Below are 21,038 nucleotides of genomic sequence, written 5' to 3' on the forward strand. Positions count from 1 at the left end.
GGCTTGTGCTCTCTTTGTTGTACCCTTATTGGGCTGGATTAATTGAATAGATGCGTGTATCATTGAGGAAGTGCCTTTGGTTTGTTTATTATCTGGCCTAATAATGGCACAATGAAGAAAATGAGCACAATGCAGACAAACCACATAACTCAATTCTACCCCAATCCTGTAGGAAAAATAAAATACCTTCTCATAAAAATCTAAGTCACTCAATTTAAGCATGAAAACATTTTTATTTTTCTTTTCACAAATTTTTTAAAATGACAGAAGCAATATTAATTTTCCTCCTTGTTTTCCCTTACATTTTTACAATTTTTAGCACAAATTCTCATGGGAGTGGGAGAGCAAACTATTGCCAGTGGGTCCACTTCTTCATTCATAAAATAAATGGACAAGGTGTATTATAATGGAACCAAGTGCATTGACATTTTAACAAGAACACCGGTAACTATGACAATCAAATGTTCTGCATCAATTTACACATTAAAGAGTTCAGGTCTCATGCTGGTGTCATGATTTTGAGAATGTCCTTGTGTTATTTTAAAAAGGTTCTTGAGATTGGAGCAAAAGTTGTTGCCTGCTTTTGCAGTGCAGCTGAAAGTGATAGGTTTTTTGCTCTATCTTCTACAATAAATTTATACTGAATGTGCATTTAGCTGCAACCATTATTTAGAAATTGAAACGTCTTTGAAACGCTCTGTATAACTTTTTGGGTATTTGTACCTGCTTATAGAATTTGCTCGATTTTTTCAGGCATTTTCAAAATTTTAAATAATTTTTTAAAAAGTATACTTACTCCTCCATGTCTTAGAATGTTAATAAAGAGAGAAGGTAAAGGCGAGAAAAAGTCATTTTCTCTTCATGGAAGTCTTTGCAGAATTTCGTCTCAGAAAGGGGATAAAACCCATCCGTTGATGGAGGGGGGGGGGGGGTTTGATTATGAATTTCCTAGGGGAGGAGGGGAGCGACAGTTTAATAAGTGACCGGAAAGAGGAAGAAAGACCGGAAATAGTGAGCTATTTCCGGTAAGGCAAAATCCACGTCTTATCTGTCAGTGAATAAGTTACGAGCTTTCTAGTCTTCCTGAAATCCAGTTTATGAAATTTAAACATTAAACACTAAAATTTAAAAAGCTTTAAATCCGTAAAGCAATGCAGGGTTCAATGAGTATGACAGAGGAAGAATATTCGCGGTCTGATAAAGCGACCTACTTTCGACGTATTAAATATCTCAGTGTATTTACTTTTTAACGCTAATCTCTATCCGTTACGGAGGCTAATAAGTTCGTCGGCTGAATGTGCCTAGTCTAAAATTCAAATTTGTGCAGTATTTCCCCTCAATTTTCAAAAAATTAACGCCTCAGCGCGCAGAGAGGTCGGAATACTTTATGCACGTTATCTCAAAGAACCAGACGGCCTTGACAGGGCTGATAACCAGAACAGCTGATCGATAATGTAGTTCGAATATGGCGCTCGAAGCGTGAGTCGCGTCAAGTCGCGTCGCGGTTGTATTTACCAACAAATCCTGCTATCAGTATCCGCGTTTTGTTTATTTTGTGTGTGTCGGTGGTGTGATCTTAATATTAGTGTTAAATGTTTTAATTGCGATCAAAATGTCTTATTATCCCAGTGAGGAATACTATTACTACGGTAATGAGGGCTCTGCAGCACCTGAGGAAGATGGATACACATGTGCTCTATGCCACTCAACATATGAGAAAGGTATGGTTGTTCCCAACTCGTTTCCTTGTAATCTAAGCCAACTATTCCCTTTAGAGAGTCTTTGTCACCTAGTAATCCATTTTCTTATCTACCGTAATTTTAACCCCTACATACTTAGCTGTCGCAGCATTCCTGAAGCCGAAGCTTGAGGGAGGAAACATTTTTAAGTGAATCTCGCTTCACAATTCGATTGTGAGATAGAAGCCTTTGCTGAAACCGATAGAATGACAGATTTCCTTGCGAAATGCTGAATTAAAACAAAAATTCTTCTCTCACATTTTGCACCACAGTCGAGTTCTTGTTCCGCCGAGAATTCTAAAATTGAACCGTCTGGATTGAAAACGATGGGAGTTAGAATTTTTTGGGAATTTAATTTTTATGGGAAAGAACCCTTTAGAGTTTGATTTATATCTTGCACATATGGATTGATGTCTACCAGTTTGAATTTTAAAGCTGTGGAGTGTGTTCAATGGCAGTTCGTAAAAGGTGTAATACTGTCAGCGTAGGATTGTCCATAATCTGCACGCTTTTTTTTTGGCGGCTAATGGAAGCATCTGTATGATCGAGAATGGAGAGTTATCCTGCAGAAAATTTTTCCTTTGATAGTCATCCTCCTTAAATTATGGATAAGCCTCATGAGGCTAATACCAAACGCAACATACTTCATGCTTTGCGGTGGTCAAAGTTAGCGAGAAGAATGACAACACAGCCTATATCTGTTGCTTTTGAAGCAGGAGGCAAAAACATATCCTCTGAGGAATTAAATTTGTAGAGTAACTTAGTCAAAATAATTAATCTAGGCTCTGTGAACAAAACTTCCAATCGTACCTTTTTTTGGTAGTGAAATTGAGTTGTTCTCACACTTAGCGTGCAACTACGCGAGTGGTAAGCTTTCGAAGCTTTACACACCTGAAGTGGTGTATTGTTGACTGTATGCGCACCAATGGCCAGTGTCTTTCATGATGTACAAGGGTTATGCTTCAGTGTGCTTAATATTTAGAGCCACAGCATCATAAGTGTATAGCCATTTCTTTTGGAGGGAAAAACTTCGAAAAAAAAACTCAACCTAACCTCTCGAATAATTATTGCAGGTTGCACACGCAGCCTCTAAAAATCGTTGAAATTAGGTACATGGATTGTAAAATTTCACTTTCCAGCAGGATGAAATTTGATTTTGCATCTCTGGGGCCACACCACCCTTTTAGTGTATTCTCCTCAGAAAATACACTATTTTTGCAATGGTATGCTGCTGGGCAAAGTATAAACGCCACATGAGCTTTCGAATGTTGCCACGTTTCCTCTCAGAAAATAATGAATTTCTAGGAAAGTTATGAATATTTTTCCTCGCAATTTTCAGACTGTTTACATCCAATTACGAACAAATTCCTATGAAAAATTGGAAGTGACACTCACAAAATTTCCAGAAAATGCGAGATTTGTCGAAGGAAATTCGGCAACGCCCGATGATTCTTACGGCACCCTTCCTTAGCACGGTACTATGCTCTATCAGCACCAGAATGATCATAACCGCCTGAAACTCGTTTTAAAGAACACTCTGCCGTGCCAAGGAAAAACGCCGTATGAACCTTCAGGCGTTGCCAAATTTCCTGTAATAGAACACGAATTTCCTGGTAAACTTATAAATATTTTCCTTCCAATTTTTCAGATAATTTTGTTCGCAATCTCACCTAGAGTTCCTGAAAATTTCAAGGATGAACATTCATAACTATCCTCAAAAATAAATATTTAATTGAAGGAAAGTTGACAACTCTCGAATGTTCATACGGCGTTCTTCCTTAGCACGGCAGACTAGGTAACTACTGCTGTGCCAAGGAAAAACGCCATATGAACTTTTAGGCGTTGCCAAATTTCCTTCGCTAAAACCCGAATTCTTCGGTAAACTTGTGAATATTTTTCTTCAAATTTTTCAAATAATTTTGTTCGCAACTTCATCTAAAGTTCCTGAAAATTTCAAGGAAAAATATTCGTAACTTTCCTCGAAAGTAAACGTTTCATCGCAAGAAATTTGGCAACTTCCGATTGTTCATGCGGCGTTTTTCCTTTGCATGGCAGCGGAGCTGTACCTATTCCGAGAGAGCCTTCTGTCAAAACTGCACAAAATCCGATTTCTCAATAAGACTCGACAAAAATCATTCTTCTATAAAATATTTCCCTCTCTGACTAAGGTACGTTTTTCTGTATACCTAGAAGGAATACTTCGAACAATCAAACATCGCCGGTTTCAAACATTATGATTAAATTTGAGAAATTACGACGCACTTCTGCCAAACGGAACTATGTGCATTAAGATATGAGCCCCGAGACCCATAAGAATATATGAATAGCAGGGCTCACGTCCGGGCGAGGGCGACCGCGACCCTCTCGGTTCGTACAGTGTCGCGCGAGAGTTTTATGGGTCTTTTAGGTCGCTGCCGTCTGTCCCAAAAAATATCGAAAACGCTAATTTGTCTTAAAGAGAATCCGTGTTATTTCTGCGCAATCTGACAACCACATTATTTGTCCCAATTTCGCAAATTTGGAAAAAAGGCAATTACTCTCGTGTGGGTGAAAATTTCAAAAATCGGGCTTCGAGGTGCATGTGTGCGTATAAAGCTGTATCAGTGGGTAGAAAGGTCTATGTTGAGAATTCAATGGTATGCTCTGTACACCCTGACATAGACGCGGTGATTTTTTTAGATTTTTCGCGATAACTCGACTAATTGTAAACATTTTATGGACAAAAAGCTTCAGCATGACCATTTTAGCTCGCCCCTTCATCAGAACGAATTTCAAGTTCATAAGATCAATATTAGTCACGAAATAGGCAAAAATAGATTTGCAGATTTTTCGCGATAACTCGGCTAAAAATGAAAAATTCGAAAAGAGGAGAACGCGCCGTGCTACAGCACATAAGGTGTCACAACTCTGTGAAATTTCCATACCCTCGCTCTAACGGTAACTTCAGGACAGCGCGGAACAGATCTCGATAATTTTAGGGCTTACGATTTTATAATATAGTAAGATTTGAGAAGTTACTTCTCAGCTCGTTAGAGTTAGCTCTGTGAATACGAGTCGTAGTTTGACCTCGAGGGTCTCGTGGAGCTTCATGGAGATGCGTTTCATCCGTCCAGAACGGATAATCACTCCCCGACTCATGAATACCTGCTGACCTGAAAAGATAAAGGCGAAAAAAATTGCCAAAACCTTCGTGGAGGTAATTTTTATCCACTCTCGTATTCTCTCGGCGCTTCCTCTACTACATTTTTCGCGTCTTTGCCACATCTCACATTTTTCTCGCTTTGCGTATTTTCGGAGGAAAGGAGCTCAGAATATTGTAATCGCCATTAGTTGCTGCGAAGATAGTGCGAATGTTTCTCTCATTTAATAGGAAACCAGTGATCTAAGAATTTGCGATGAGGAGTTTGAACTGGAGAATTTAATGAGCTTGTTTGGTGAATTTTTGCAGTTTTGAAAATTAGGGAGTGCAGTAGGGCACCGGTGCACTTAGGGAGGGTGCAGATTGTTGGAGGCCTCCGAAATTTTCTGCAACGCTAGCTTTCTGCAAAAAGGTCAAGCGCTGATCAAACTGTGTCAAAGTTTTGAATTATTTTTGGATTTTGTCGTAATATTCCACCCAAAATGGCATATGCCACTAAATCGATTGTTACTGTATACTGTTGTGCCGCCAATTGACAAAACATCAACAAATACTAAAAAAATTAAAAGTTCGATTTCGAGGACGAAATGAACGAAGAGACCAATTTTGATCACTTCGTATTAAATTCAGAGATGCACTATTGTATCACGAAAATTCACAAAAGTCAATGATTTAATGATAATCAAATTTAAACTCAATTTCAAAGAATAAGAAACTGATGCACTAAGAATTTTTGAGGTGCACAGAGAACTTTGAGTTCAGCAGATTACACGGAACGAATGACACAAGTTGTAGGTTTGAAAATAAGAGCGAAGACCGAAATGCGAGTGACGTGAGTCTGGGGTGTGAAAGATAGAGAAAAACCTCGATTTTAGGCTGTGCAGTCTACTTAAGGAAAGGGGTGGTTACGTGAAGCTACAGCAGACTGATTAAAATAATCAGTCGATTCCTATTGGTCGATGCCGTCTCGGTCGTCTCTTATCTTGTTAATCAAGCCATCATACTTTAACAGATAATCACCATGATCGAGGGTTTTAATAACCCGAAAAGAGGATTTTTTATAGATTTAAAGAACTGAAGAGGCAAATGGAGAAAAATTATGTTTGAAGAAAAGTTGAATTTAATCCAGGGTGTTTAGCATCAGGATTTTCCCGATTCTATCAGGATTTGAGGTGACTCAGGATTTAATCCCGATTTCATCGGGATTTGAGGAAAAATCGGTCTAGTAAAATCAAGATTTGGGAAAAGTCGGCCGTCCGAAATTCTAGAGTTCTGCTTTCGCATAAGCTTATGCAGAAATTTTAATTGTATTGAATTTGCAAAAAATCAGGATTTGCGAAAATTATGAAAGCAGGACTTATCTGTCAAAAATCAGGATTCCATCAGGATTTCCCATAATGAAAAAACTAGACACCCTGTAGACTGATTGCGAGAAAAATTGGGAAAGTGATGACATTGCACATAAGCATAGGTAAAAATTTATAATTCCAGCCGCAGGAGTGGTGTGGATACCGCATTTTATCTTCAATGTCTCCTTCCAAACACAGGAAAAATTAAGGAGTGTTCCGGATTTTTGATAAACTTTAATTTTTTAGGACACTACTGAGATCGTACTGTGGTTATAGATTTTTCAACACAATGAAACACAATGATCCCGTTAAAATTTTATCCTCTTGGTTTATAATCGCCACTTTTCATTAATTTGTTTAAAGCTTCTAAAAGTATTGTCTCAGTATGCTATGAAACGCATATAGAAAAAGTGAAATCTTAATTTTGAATTTTTTTTTTTTTTGGGGGGGGGGGAGGGTGATAAGTTGAATTTCAAAGTTTCTTATCGAATATTATCTGATAATTTTTCCGGGTCGTATTCGCAGCCCCTGAAAAATTCGTTAAAATTTTATGGAAAATGAAATTTCACTTTTCAGTAAAATGAAATGCCATGCAAGTTTATGTTAAATTACATTCCGTGGTTCATTTTGCATATCAGCCGTAGACTAAGGCCCCGTTTATCGCGAACGGTCGTATAAATTAAAAAATGAATTAAAATTCAGACATCTGCAAATTTTCGTTCTGGCAACTACGAGGTCTGTTAGATTAGAAACCGGATTTTGGTCATAACTAGCCCACAATGCGTCCGAATTAGGTTTTCTTGAGCTTTCCTGATAGCTGGAAATATACTTAAGAACGCTACGTTCACAGATTTTGTTTATTTTGATCAGTGTTTATTCTGTGTCATCTTGAATACGAGTAGGTCAGGTGCGTTTTGCGATTTTCAGCATGCGATCACTGATAGAGCAAAGACTCAACATTTAATTTTGTTTTAAACTCGGTATACTCTGTACCGAAACTTTTGGTATGCTAAGTAAAGTTTACCAAGATCATTGTATGAGATGTTCCCACTGTTTTGAGTGGGTTAAACGATTCAAAGCTGGTCAGAAGTTCGTCAAAGATGAGGAGCATGGGAATCGACCCTCAATGGCAACTGACATTTGTCACGTGGAAGAAGTGCGAGCAAAAGTGCTCAAAAATGGTCGTTTCGAGCTTGTTGAAGAGAGTAATATATCTGAAGGCTCCGCACATACAATTTTGATAGAATATGTAGACACGCATCGAGTTTCAGGTACACTTGCCCCTTGATTGTTGTCCGTTGAACGAAAATCCAACCAAATGTCAATTTCCCTTTAGTTGCTTGAACGTTCTAACAATGATCCTACATTTTTGGATAGGATAATTTTCGGTGACAATACTTAAGTGTACGGCTACGATATGGAGACGAAACTCCAATCGTCCTTGTGGGTTGAAAAATGTAGTGCAAGACCGAAAAAATAGAGACAAGTTCGGTCAAACATAAACATCGCAAAACACCCTTGAGGTTGCCTAACTTCAAGCCACATACCAACAAAGCTAATTATGAGTTTTTAAATTTGTGAACGTAGCGTTCTTTAATATATTTTCAGCTATCAGAAAAGCTCAAGAAAACGTAATTTGGACGCATTATGGGCTAGTTATGACCAAAATCCGGTTTCTAATCTAACAGACCTCGTAAACTAAGATCAAACTTCAGAAAATATTACTCGAGTCAAAAATGAATGAAGCATAGTCATGTACCAAAGTTCTTCCACAGCGAAAAACACCGTGCATTTCTTCAGCATAACATAATGATGCTCCGGTACTTTTGAATTTCCCCTCTTTATTATTTTCAAGATTGGCGCCCGAGTAATTCCTCGCTATGAGCGAATCCCAGAGCCTGTATAGCACAGTGGATCGAGTCCATAGGAGAGGTCGAACAAAATTTGGAAACTTTGAACGCTTATAACTCCGTTTATACAAAATTTTGAGGATCTAAAAGTGGTTTCCTCGTAAAATTTTCTTCTCAGGGCACCCCTTGAAATTTAAAATGTGATGAAATAAACAACAAATCTTGCAGTTTTAGTCAAAAATTTCATGTCCGACCTCTCTAATTGACTCGATCCACTGTGTACAAGTAATTTGTTGCCTTGCGATTTCGCCAATTTTTTCGCCGACCACTGCTGCGCGCTCATCTCCGCACTTCTCCCATTTTTGCGGCCGCAACATCGTTACTTAAAGTCGTCTGCCAAATCGTGATCACAAGACTCGCATTTTGTGATTATTTCGGTCTCATTTCAAGTAAATTTGGCATTCGAGCAAATTGTGTTGCGGTCAGTAGTGCTATTTAAACGCTGTTGCCAAGTAGAATTGTAGGCTTACCTGCAGTTTCGTTGATTGTTTTCATAGAGGCAATGAGGCATGGTTCAGTGGCGCCACGCAACTCGAGGGCATTGCGTTGTATTGCCGTGCTAAAGGCAAAACGTTGTATGAACCTTCGTCAGTTGCCAAATTTTCTTTGATAAAACTCGAATTTCCAAGGGAACGCTGGAAAAAAACACATTGGATCTGGAGTCCAGACTCTTGAAAACATTGACAAGAAAAAGGACTCTTGATTCAATCAGATTTAAGCTTAAATCGAAAGGAAATCCGCTCAAATTAAGAGGCTTGGTTCTTGATTTAAGCTTAAATCTGATTGAATCAAGAGTATTTTTTCTTTTCGACGTTTTGAAGAGTCTGAACTCTAGATCCAATGTGTTTTTTTTTTTTTTTCCAGTGAAATTGTGAATTTTTTTCTTCCAATTTTTCAGATAATTTTTTTCGCAAAATAGCCACTCCTGAAAATTTCCATGAATTAGTCACGAGTATCCAATGCTTTTACGGCGCTAATTTCACTTCGTATTCATATCACTCGGAGTTTTCGGGCGCCTTACAGACTTCAGAATCGAATTTCGCTCCTCGATCTATACCAGTGTGCAGGCAAGTCTCCTCGATGTTACGGTACCGTCAAAATGAAGCCCATGATCCAGCGGTGACATAATTCGTCGTATGCCTGACATAAGGGCGTAACTACACTCTGCAATGAACCCTGTCCTCCATACAATTCAATGTTTTTCTGGGCTCATCTCAATGTGTAGTTACGCCCTTATGTTAGACAAGCGACGAATTATTCGGATGCTGGAGGCTGCACGAGCAACGCAAACGCTTCGTGCCGTCACTCATCAAGTCGCACGAGTCTTGGGGCACCTTGAACCGCGCATCATAACGGTGTTAATTGACCCAACTCCGCGACATGCGTTCCTCCAAGTCGTCGGCACGCTGAGCCTTTATCAAGTGACAGCGTGTCAAACAGCTTCAAATATTTGAATTTCTCACCAGTAGTAACGGAGCAGTGGCGATTTTGCAAGGTGGCAACACCAAGGTGTCTACAGGTCCGGAATTTCCGGATAATCCGGAAATAGTACTGATTTTTCAAAGACGGCCCGGAAGTACTGAAAAAGTGCGGAAATTCCGCAAGAGGGTCCGGTCCGTAATTTGTTGTCATTTTTGTCGCAATTTACGCGAGGAATTCAAATTTTTGAAATATTTCGAATTTCGTCTATTGGTGGTACTGAAAAAGTACTGAATTTTTCTGTTCAGACGGTACTGAATTTCTTAGGAATGCACTGAAAAAATATTGTAAAAGTACTGCTTCTTGGCCAGCCTGTTTTAGTAGACACCCTGAACACTGTTTTTCCTCCATTTAAATCCATTAAAAATATCGATTTTTGGGCGAGGCAAGCTGCCTCACCAAAAATCGAGTATTTCACATGTCTTTAAATGGTGAAAATACAGTGTTGCCAACTCTCAAGAATCGCCCCTGTCGCTGAGAATACTGCCGTCGCGTCGTAGGAAAAAACGCCGCATGAGCGTTCAGACTATGCCATACTATTTCCTCCGGTAAAATACGAATTCGCCGTTTGAGTATTTTTCTTCCAATTTTTTAGACGATTTCGTTCACAATTCAATCTACCATATCTAAAAATTTCCAGGAAATGAACAAGATTTATATCTGATCTTGATAAAAAATAAATTTTTTGTGCGGAGAAATTTGGCAACATTTCGAAACTCATAAGACGTTCTGCCTTAGCACTGCAGAATAAACGGAGCGTCCGTATCTAAGGTCCCGGAATTCGTGACCAAACCAATAGAATTCCATTCAAAATTTTGTTCGGAAAACGGCTTATTTCGTTCACGTCCCGCGCCATCATCGCGCCTTCAATTTTGCAGATGCATCACGGACATCCATCGAGTACGAATAGTTGTATCTCTGCGCCGTCGTCAACGCGTGTCTTTTCCCTTGCTCTATTTCCCTTTTGTGTTGACGTCGTTTGTCTTGTGTTATCTATGTGTTAAGTGCAACGTGAACCTTAAAAGTGACAAAACTCGCGAATTATTTTCTTTAGTATTCTTTATTTTATGTAATAGTAATTCTTTATTTTATGTAACGCTTTGTTGAGGATTTTCTCAAACGTCTCTTTAGGGAAGTTTACCGCATCGATATGGGGCTTCCTAAGGAAAGGGGCCTTTTGAGGAATGACTGTGAATACGACCTTAAGTTCTTCAAAGCGACAGAATTCTTGCATTTAAATAAAAATCAGCCCAGGAAGCTGCGCATCACTCACACTAGCCGCGGCGCACAATGGATCGAGTCCTTAGGAGAGGTCGGACAAAATTTGGAAACTTAAAACCCCTATAACTCCATTCATACAAAACTTAAAGGTTTTAACAGTGGTTCCATTGGTTTCCTCGTGAAATTTTCTGCCTTAAGCACCCCTTGAAATGTAAAATGTGACGAAATAAACACCAAAATTTACAGTTTTCGTAAAAAAAATTAATGACCGATCTCTCTAATCGACTCGATCCACTGTGCGCCGACTTCTGCGATCTCCGGGGGTGTAAAGTTTTTGTAAAATCAGGAAAAACCCAGAAAGGTCAAAGAGCTTTGTTCAGCAGTTAAAATGCAGGAAAAAGGCTGGGAATAATGTAGTTGGGTTTCGATTTTTTTACTACAATCGTGGTCTTTCCTCCAGAATCCAAATTCAATTTACATCTCAATGTAGCACTAGACAATTAAGGTACGAATTTGAGCATTATGATATATTTTTCTCAAATGGACCGAGTTTAACCGAAAGGAACCAAGCCACATCAGCTATTGCCAAATTTAACGGGGCAATCAAATTTCTTACAAGGGAACGTTTGTGCGGATTCCTTTGAAATTTATAGGGAATTTGCTTCAAACTATGGAGATTTTTCACCGACGTTTGCTCGAAAATCCGCACAACCGTTTTCATGTAAAAAATTAAATTTGGCACCAGCTGATGTGGCTTGGTTCCTTTCTGTTGAACGCGGTCCAAATAGAATTTCACGTTTAACACGATTCTTGCATCGAAAATTACCGAAATCAACTCCTGGTTCTTTCTCCTTCCATTGGTTTCCTCGTAAAATTTTCTACATTCAGCACCCTTTTGAAATGTAAAATGTGACGAAATAAACACCGGAATGGACCACTAGATGAGGTACGAATTTCAGCATTCTGATGCATATTTCTTAACCAAAATTTCACGTAAAACACGATGCACACAACGAAAATTACCGAAATTAATTCCTTACGAAGATATTTAATGATTCTTGATGCGTGAACTCAAACCACCCGCTCATGAAAACTCATTGTTCTACGTGATTCACATCGCGCGCTAAACGTTTCATGACAGTCTCTCCGATGTACAAATCTGGCAACTTCAATCTTGACGCTTTGGTTCAGCTATAGTAAATCGCTTATAGTTTGAACAACACATGGTGGGACATGAACATTGCTCGACTGAGAAGCTTGCTGAAACCGTTGTAGTGCGCGATTTGATTCACGCAGAGCTTTGAGTTTCTTGTGAGCGGGCAGTTCAAATTCCTTGTAACCAATGTGAATAAAAACCTTAATATCTTCGTTAGGAGTTGGTTTAAGGATCCCTCCACATCCTTTTTGTCTTCTTTGTCTATGGCTTTGTCTATCAATTTCAATAATCAGCCCGCTGTGGAAGTTTACCGCGTCGATATGGGGCTTCCTAAGGAAAGGAGCCTGAAACCGTTGTAGTGCGCGATTTGTTTCACGCAGAGCTTTGAGTTTCTTGTGAGCGGGCAGTTCAAATTCCTTGTAACCAATGTGAATAAAAACCCTAATATCTTCGTTAGGAGTTGGTTTAAGGACCCCTCCACATCCTTTTTGTCTTCTTTGTCTATGGCTTTGTCTATCAATTTCAATAATCAGCCCGCTGTGGAAGTTTACCGCGTCGATATGGGGCTTCCTTAGGAAAGGAGCCTGAAACCGTTGTAGTGCGCGATTTGTTTCACGCATAGCTTTGAGTTTCTTGTGAGCGGGCAGTTCAAATTCCTTGTAACCAATGTGAATAAAAACCTTAATATCTTCGGTAGGAGTTGGTTTAAGTAATTTTTGTAGTGCAAATCGTGCTTTACGTGAAATTCTGACTATGAAATATGTATCAGAATGCTTAAATTTGTACCTTGTCTAGTGGTCCATTGACAATTTTCGTAAAAAAAATGCATGGCCGATCTCTCCAATCGACTCGATCCCCTGTGCGGCGGACGGCAAAAACACGGAGGCTGCGCTTGGCCTCTCGCGGAGAAATTATAGTGTTTACAAGCGATTTAAGAGTCGTTTGTCGCCGAGCAAGACGGGAGCGAGCTTCGGACGCAGCCTCAAAAGTCGCACCTCCGACGTAAAGACGTGTCTCAATTTCTACGTGAGCCCTGTTCTTCATATAACCCCATGCTTTTCAGGGCTCACGTGAAAATAGAGATACGCCCTTCCGTCATAGGAGCGACGAAAAGTCGCACCTCCGACGGAAAGACGTGTCTTAATTTCCACTTGAGCTCCGATCCTCATATAACGCCTCGCTTTCCAGGGCTCATGTGGAAATGAGGTACGCCCCTAGTTCAGAGGAGCGACGGAAAGTGAGAGATGCCGTGTGACGACCATAATTGTGTAAAATACTCGCCAAAATCCATTCACCGCTCGGCAAGGATGAAGAGATTATCACGGAGAGCGTCGTATGTACATACGTGTATCTTTACTCTTCATGTAGGACGTGAGTGGCGTGACGTGCTTTGCGATTTATCGATTATTATGCCATTTTAACGTATGGAAAAAAATCGATAGACAGGGTGTTCGCAGCGAACGCCTTAATAATCGATTCTTTATCATAAGTTTAAATGGCATAACAATCGATATACCGCAATTCACGCCACGCTACTGTAGGACGTAGTGCCGTACTCTGCCGTGTGAAGGAAAAATGCCTCATACACCTTCAGACGTTGCCGTATTTCCCCTAAGGAAAACCGAACTTACTGGAAAAATTGTGAATATTTTTCCTTGGCTTTTTCGGACAATTTTGTTCGCAATTCAATCTAAAATATCTGAACACTAGCTCTCGCCTCCGCTCCCGTCGAAGTCGTAAACATTTCTCAGGTCACCTCCCGATATTTTTGAAGCCTCATGAAATCCACTGGCGGCTTCAACAAGTGGTTCACTTTTTTCCTGGGAGAGATTCCTTAGGCTTTTGGCTTTACAAAATTTTAGGTAATCTTTTTTTAAGGGTTGTTCGGGAACACACATGCCTACCTAAATAAATACATGTATTAAAAAAAAAAAAAAAAAAAAAAAAAAAAAAAAAAAAAAACCCTGAGAAGAAACATTCACTAGATTTTTTTCAACGCTTTGACTGAGATTTTATGAGAGCAAACAAAGGTTGGCTTCCATTCATCCATTTCATCATTGATTCGTTTCTATCAGTTCAATCCACCAGTGATCCGATTCGATGATCCCGAAGCAATCATTGACATAAGGCATATTTTCTGCAAGCTGTAGGTCCCGGCTTCTGTTTTACCAAGTTTATGGTACCGTAGGTTGATTTAAATTTCTGACCGAACTGTTTTCTACCGCTTTAAACAAATGAAACACAAATTTATTGAGTTGCATTAGCTCGTAAAACCAGTTATTCTATTGATTTTGTGCTCCAATTTCTTGCGAAACTACAAACTTGATATCGGAACTTGGCTGTTTTGAAAACGCCTTCAATTGCGGCGTGATACCTCACGCATTCCGGAGAGTTCAAATAGTTGTATCATTGTGCCTTAGAAATGCGAAGGAAGATTACAATTGAAATAGCCTTCATGCACGCTGGGCGTGTCGATTTCCGTTAACATTTTTGCAGTCATGAATGCATAGCTTAAGTGCACTCCAGCCAGAAGTGTTTTCAGCAAACGAGTAGTTTTTATAGGATGATTGAAAACAAACAAATGGTAGGAAATGAAACTTAATAATAGAAACTTTGCAAAAAGATAATCCGGGTATCGGATCTTGGCTGTTCTGAAAACGCCTTCAAATGCGCCGTGATACCTCACGCATTCCGGAGAGTTCAAATAGTTGTATCATTGCGCCTTAGAAATGCGACGGAAGATTACAATTGAAATAGCCTTTATACACGCTGGCTTTGTCGATTACCTTTGACATTTTAGCAGTCGTGAATGCATAGTTGAAGTGCGCTCCAGCTAGAATTTTATTTAGCCAATGGGTGGTTTTTATACGAGGATTAAAAATAAATAAGTGATTCGGAATATAACAAAAGAATATGAACTAGGCAAAACGATAATTCGGGTATCGGAACTTGGCTGTTTTGAAGCTTTTTGAAGGCGTTCTTCCTCAGCACGGCAGTAATCATAGTCGTTCTTTATACAGTCCCTTGTGTTAAGGAGGCCACGTCTGCGGGCTGATTGTGGACATTGATAGACAAAGCTATAGACAAAAAAGACATAAAGAGTATGGAGCAATCTTATTGGTTGTAATGGGTGGTTCTTATAGACTAAGGGGGTAAATGATAGACGAACTTTCCGGTCTCTCGTGGATTGCTGTTAATTAGTCTATTACCTACCTCCTTTGTCCATTACAACCACCCGCTTCCACCAATAGGATCCCTTCATACCCTGTGTGTCTTGTTTGTCTATAGCTTTGTCTATCAATTTCAACAATCAGCCTGCAGGTTGTCATTGAGGAAGGCTCAAGGAGATCCTTAACTCAGTATTATGAGAGGGGCAATTCTTGCAAACCTCGAGTAAAATTCAGCAGTATAACTTCGGAAATGGGTCCTTGAGAGGGGTTACAACGATTTATATCACGACAAATACTTTAAAATACGAAAGGGAATGAATTGACAGGGTGTCTACCGTACAGATAAAGTACGGATACACTGAAGAAGCACGGATTTCGGAAGGTCGGTACGAAAGTACGGAAGAGGTCTGGATTTTTCGTGGAAAGGTACGGAAATTCGAGTTTTTACGATAAAATGTTAATATTTTTTATGGGTTTAAATTGAAAAATGTGCTGATTCATCAGCACTTTATGGCAACAATGCAACAGCGCCTGGGAACTTGATTTCGATTCTAGCCCAACAGGCTTTAACGCTCACACCCCCACATCGACAACGTTGAGAAACGTTACCGCACCGGAGAATTATGCGAATCGCTGAAAAAGTTTCTAGGTGTGAAGGTAGTGGCGGGGGACTGTTTTGGTTGCGCAAAACGAGTGCTCGGGGACCATTGCGTCAGCCAATGAATTCCGATGCAAATAACTTATTTTATGACCGTTCAGCTCGATCAGGGTCACTTTTATCACTTTCGCTACTGAGTGACTTCCTTAAACTTCCCCTCATCGCATTCTAAATCGTATGTTCTAAAAATGAAAGGAAATTGGTGAAAAAAACCCAACCACAATTGAAACAGGGCTTTGGGTCAGGAATGTCCAGGATTTTGGTCCTTTTTTTCCTTTTTTTTTTTTTTTGAACATTTAAGTTCCCAGTGCCAGACTCACAGTCTGTTTTAGTATTTAAAGGGCCACCACATGGAGATTTTAAGTGACTTTCATTTTTTTTTTTTTTTTTTTTTTTTTTTTTGAAAAATTAAGGTATTAATATCCCAAATAGATTAGTCTCAAAACTTGCGCCAGAATAAACGATCTTGGCTTAAAAAAAAAAAAAAAAAAAAAAAAAAAAAAAAAAAAAAAACCAAGCGGAGAAAACATAGGTACTTAGGAACGTAATTTCAGTATGAACCCTACGGAAACGGCAAATTTCAAAATGAAATTTGAATTATACAAAATCATGGGTGAAAATTTGTAGTATAAGCCGCCGAAGTGGTTTAGTTATAACAGTTCATCATCCGAACACAGGAAAAATTAGGAGGATTCGGGATTTGTCATACATTTTTATTCTCGACAGGAGCTTGTCAGAAGAACCCAATATCCAGCTGCTGAACTCGAATTGAAATCTTTATAAAGCCCTAGGTTCCGGCTAATTTTTAACCTTAATACTTCTTTCAAGTAGTTTTGAGTTTAAAAAGCCAGAAAATATTTATTCAGTCAATCAACATGGAAGGGACACCCAACTCGATACTAAATCCGATCCACAAAGCTTCAATGCCCGATTTGACGTTCGACATTCGACAATAGCGCCAGCCGGATCAAACGCCTTCAAAATCGAGCGCAGACAATGCGCCCGCATTGAGGCACGAATAGTTGCCCACGTGTCACGGCTGAACAAACAGCATCACAGTTGGTTGGCGATGAATGACGATCCTTTCAACTTGACCGATCCGAGTACGATCTAAATCGTATGAGTAGTTTTCAAAAGGGAACAGGTCCATTCCTAAACGAGTCTTAGTTACCCAAAGACATAAAGACGGAGCGCTCGTATCTAAAAACACGGGGAAAAAGTGAAGCTAGGTTCGGCGCTGCGCGCTTGTGTGAGTGTGTAAATGAGCGCGGGAATCCATGGCGGCAAACGGAAATTTGATTTGAACTTGTCCTCTTGATTTTTGCACATTTCTTCTTTGAAACGTATTTTAAATTCCTAAAACGAATATACTAAGAAAGTTCGGTCTGCGTCCTAATATAATACACCTACTTTTGCTCGGTAACAGGCAGTAATCTCAGATAAAGTTAGTTTTTCTTCTGCTCATGGTGGTTCTGCAGGTTCAAACAGGCCGTTACAGTTCTAGATCAACGTTACTCCCAAATGAAATTAATCGGTCGACGACGGACTGAAACTAACCTAAAGTTAAAAAAATATGAGTGTGTACCTGAATTTGGGCAAAAATCAACCTAAAATACTTTGTTTCCGCAATTTTATTTATTAGTTCCCGCCCTACATTTGAATTCAAACTTGTCCCGATTTCGCCGCCAATCCTCTAGCCAATAGTAGAGGTGATTGAAAAGAAGCTCTAGAAGCTTCATTTTTTGCTTTTAGTGCTCCGTCTTTATGTCTTTGTAGTTACCATATGTCCGTTATGCAAGCCAAGGCTCATGCAAAAATGGACTTGTTCCGTTTTGATAACAACTGATTTAATTATCGTTTCTGTTTGCTCATTCACTCTCAGAGTCGTTAAAATTCGAAGTTTCCTCCTCTTCCACTGTTTATCTTCAACTCAGTCTCGTTTGCCTTTTCGCCAATTTCGCATCGCGCGGCTTTTTTAGTCGGAGAACTTTCATGAATTTCTATCCGGTCACGACACGGCAAGGCGTATAATATTGATTTAAAAAAAAAAATATTGCTCTGCAAATAAAACTGTAGAGCTTTATTGAAAAAAGCGCATTGCCTGTCGGGGAGGAGGGGGGCTGACGTAAAGCGGGGGAGGGGGAGGCAGTGCTCCCCAAATCACCGCTCGACGATGCCGTATTACAATACCGTTTTATTATCAAATTATTTCTTTTTAAACTAGAATTGTTTCTAGTGATGATGTTCGGCATCATTTGTTTCTTGCTGCATCAGAAAATTCTTTCTAGTCTCTGGTGATACAGCTTTCCTAATTAATTTTTTTTTAATATTTATTTTTATTCTTAATTTTTTTTTTTACATTTTATAGTCGAGGAAGGCTGAGTATAGTCGGTCAAAATAGTTCGATTTTTACTTGTGTATTGTACGTATGCCATTTCGTGAAAAAGCCACAATTACGCAATAATCACCTCAATGTGGCGGCAAATACGTGATTGTTCCAGCGGTTTTACAAAATCATAAAAAAATTACGCGATAATCATCTCAATGTCGCGGCATATTCGCGATTTTTCTAGAGGTTGTGTGTAAGAACATTAAACACCGCACAATTTTTACCCATATATTGCAGAAAATACGCGGTTTAAACCGCGTATCAAATTAACACCTCGGTTTTGGTTTTATTGATTATACATTTTTCATTGGTTTCAATTATAGTTGTTATAATTAAAAGTAGAACTATTGGAACTAGCTTTTTTGGAACTGAGAGATAAATGACACCTTTATTTAAGTGTAATCACCATGATAACTTGTTTCCTAGAATTACGGATGGTGCAGAACATCCATAAACTTAATAAATTTGAGACAGGCCATAAGCTAAGATTTTCCTTCAATTTCGCGAGATACCACATACCAACGGAGTTAGAATAGTTGCGCATGCAGCAAAATATGAGAAATTACGCGATATCATTTCAGTATCGCGAGAAATACGTCATTTTTCAGCGAGTTTGTCGAAAAGTGCGAAATTATGCGTCAATCACCTCAATATCGCCGCTTCCACCAATAGGGTCTTTCTAACCCTTTGTTGTGTTTGTCTATCGATTTGCATCGGTGTCCATAATCATCGCGCTGCGTCCTCTCTTGGATTTCCCCTCCGTATCTTATATTCCTTTCTCTCTGATGTTGAGCTCCCTGAAACTGCATATATCTGACAAACGCTCGATCAGCGAGGCTAAAAAACGTTTGAGAACCTCCGCTTTGAAGCACGCTGAATAGCTGCAGTCGACTTTGAAGGACTCTCTAGCGGGCTCTTGACGGAGGAGCATTCAATAAGGTGCAGAACAAAGGGACTATGCACTTGTCGATTTTCCAAAACGATGCGCGAAGTCACGACCATCGTAAAATGATGGTGCAGCTCGCCATCTTCGAACTCGAACATCATGTCGAGGCCGCAGAAGCCTGATAATCGATTAATCGATTATGAGACAGCTCACTCCGTACCCCAGTTGGATTACATTTTGCAGTAAGGAACCTCTGTCTCTGGCTCTTCCATAAAAGCACATATCTGCATGGGGAAACCAATGGCATGTGCGTTGTTTCTAAAATGGGCCAGAAATAGTAGTTCCTTATTGCAAAAAGTAATCCAGTTTATACCTCTATTCAATCCATGCCAACGATACATACAATCGATAGATACAAGCCTTTGAAAGCTAAATCCTGCAAATTCATTTTGTCGGTTGCGTCTTTCATAGAAGATCATTTTGATAGTTGAAAGTGAGTGGTTGGCAATAAACATTGCACTGACAGGGCCAAATTTTGGGGGTGGCATGGGCCGCGGCCCCATGGCAGAAAATTTTGCAATTTTTTTAAATGTAAGTATAAAAAAATATCGGATTCAGAAAAAATTACAAACGAGAAAAGGCGACAAAATCACTCATTTCCTGAGAGTATATGTAGTAATTTCTAATTTTGTAGTCTTTCGGTTATAAGTATATGTAGTAATTTATAATTTTGTAGTCTTTTGGTTATAAAAGAGCAGCACCTTTAATTAGTCGAGTTAAGAGAGAAACCAAACATGCAATTTGGCCTGGAACGGCGCGCGGCGCAGAGAGCAATGATGACGAGGACTGAGATGAAAAGGCGAATCCCTCGGCGCGGCGGTTGGCATGTAACACATATAAGCACCTACGAGACTGCATGAATACTTCACGCATTGCGTCAAACACATTGCGGTCAGTAGCGGTCGACATGAGACGCATAGCGCCTACAAGACTGCATGAATACTTCACGCATTGCGTCAAAAACAGTGTGGTCAGCGTGAAACGCATAGCGCCTACTAGACTTAACGAATACTTCACGCATTGCATCAAACACTGCGTCCAGCAGCGGTCGGCGTGAAACGTACAGCGCCTGCAAGACTGTAATAATAATATTTCACGCATTACCCCAAACTCAGTGCGGTCAGCGCGGTGGCGGAAGTTAAAATTATTAAACCACATTTATGTTTGTTCTTGCATAATTTTCACTTTCATTTCTTGTACATGGGGGGGGGGGGGCTTGTTCACACAGAGATAGGTTTATGGAACTTAACTTTCGCGCAAAGTTCCGTGAAATTTTGCTAGTAGTGTTAACAAGGCTTTCGCAGAAAGTGTGTCCAACACGAGTAAACGAGTCTGATGCACCCTTGCCCTCCGGTACGTTACCTTAATGGTTTTTATTAATGTTTCCAAACGAATAAGAAGAGGGCGCAAAATACAGGCGCGGCCAATGGGCGGCAAGAAGGTAAATCTGGCCCTGTGCACTGATAAAAATATCTGTTTTTTTGTTGTTGTTCCTTTTGGTTAACAAAGGAAGTGAGACAGAAACTTAACAAGTCTGGTGTTGATTTTGGTACAGTTTTTTAGCGCAGAAAACAATGGAGAGACTGGGATAATGCATTCCTCCGAGCGCGACTTCGGTACTTATTCACCACTCGTTTTTTATTAAATTTCTTCTAGAAAACTAGCTGGCATTTTCTCTTGACATTGTCAACCGAAGGCTAGAGTTATTTTGTGTTTTACTATACACGTATTAACCAAACTTGTGTGTTCAAATTTCTCTCCGCGCCGGCTCTATCTGAAAGCCAGTTGGACTACATTTTGAAATTCAAAATAGCATCGATTAATTGAAAAAAATTAAAAAGCAACATCGGGAAGACACAATTCTTCTTTGGAAAAAAAGTCT

At 39.6% G+C, this 21,038-nt stretch overlaps 1 protein-coding gene across 1 annotated transcript in view; it reads left to right on the plus strand.

The window, feature by feature from the left end:
* Window positions 1–1,458: 1,458 nt before the first annotated feature.
* The window catches only part of Cen (cerebellar degeneration-related protein 2-like), a 286,372-nt gene continuing 266,792 nt past the window's right edge, over window positions 1,459–21,038 (plus strand). Inside the window, exon 1 of the mRNA XM_072303181.1 lies at window positions 1,459–1,721. Within this exon, the coding sequence (XP_072159282.1) occupies window positions 1,613–1,721 (109 nt within the window). The 5' untranslated portion in view covers window positions 1,459–1,612. The remainder of the gene's footprint in view (window positions 1,722–21,038) is intronic.

Source organism: Bemisia tabaci, chromosome 8, assembly GCF_918797505.1.
Source record: "Bemisia tabaci chromosome 8, PGI_BMITA_v3".
Classification (NCBI taxonomy): Eukaryota; Metazoa; Arthropoda; class Insecta; order Hemiptera; family Aleyrodidae; genus Bemisia; species Bemisia tabaci.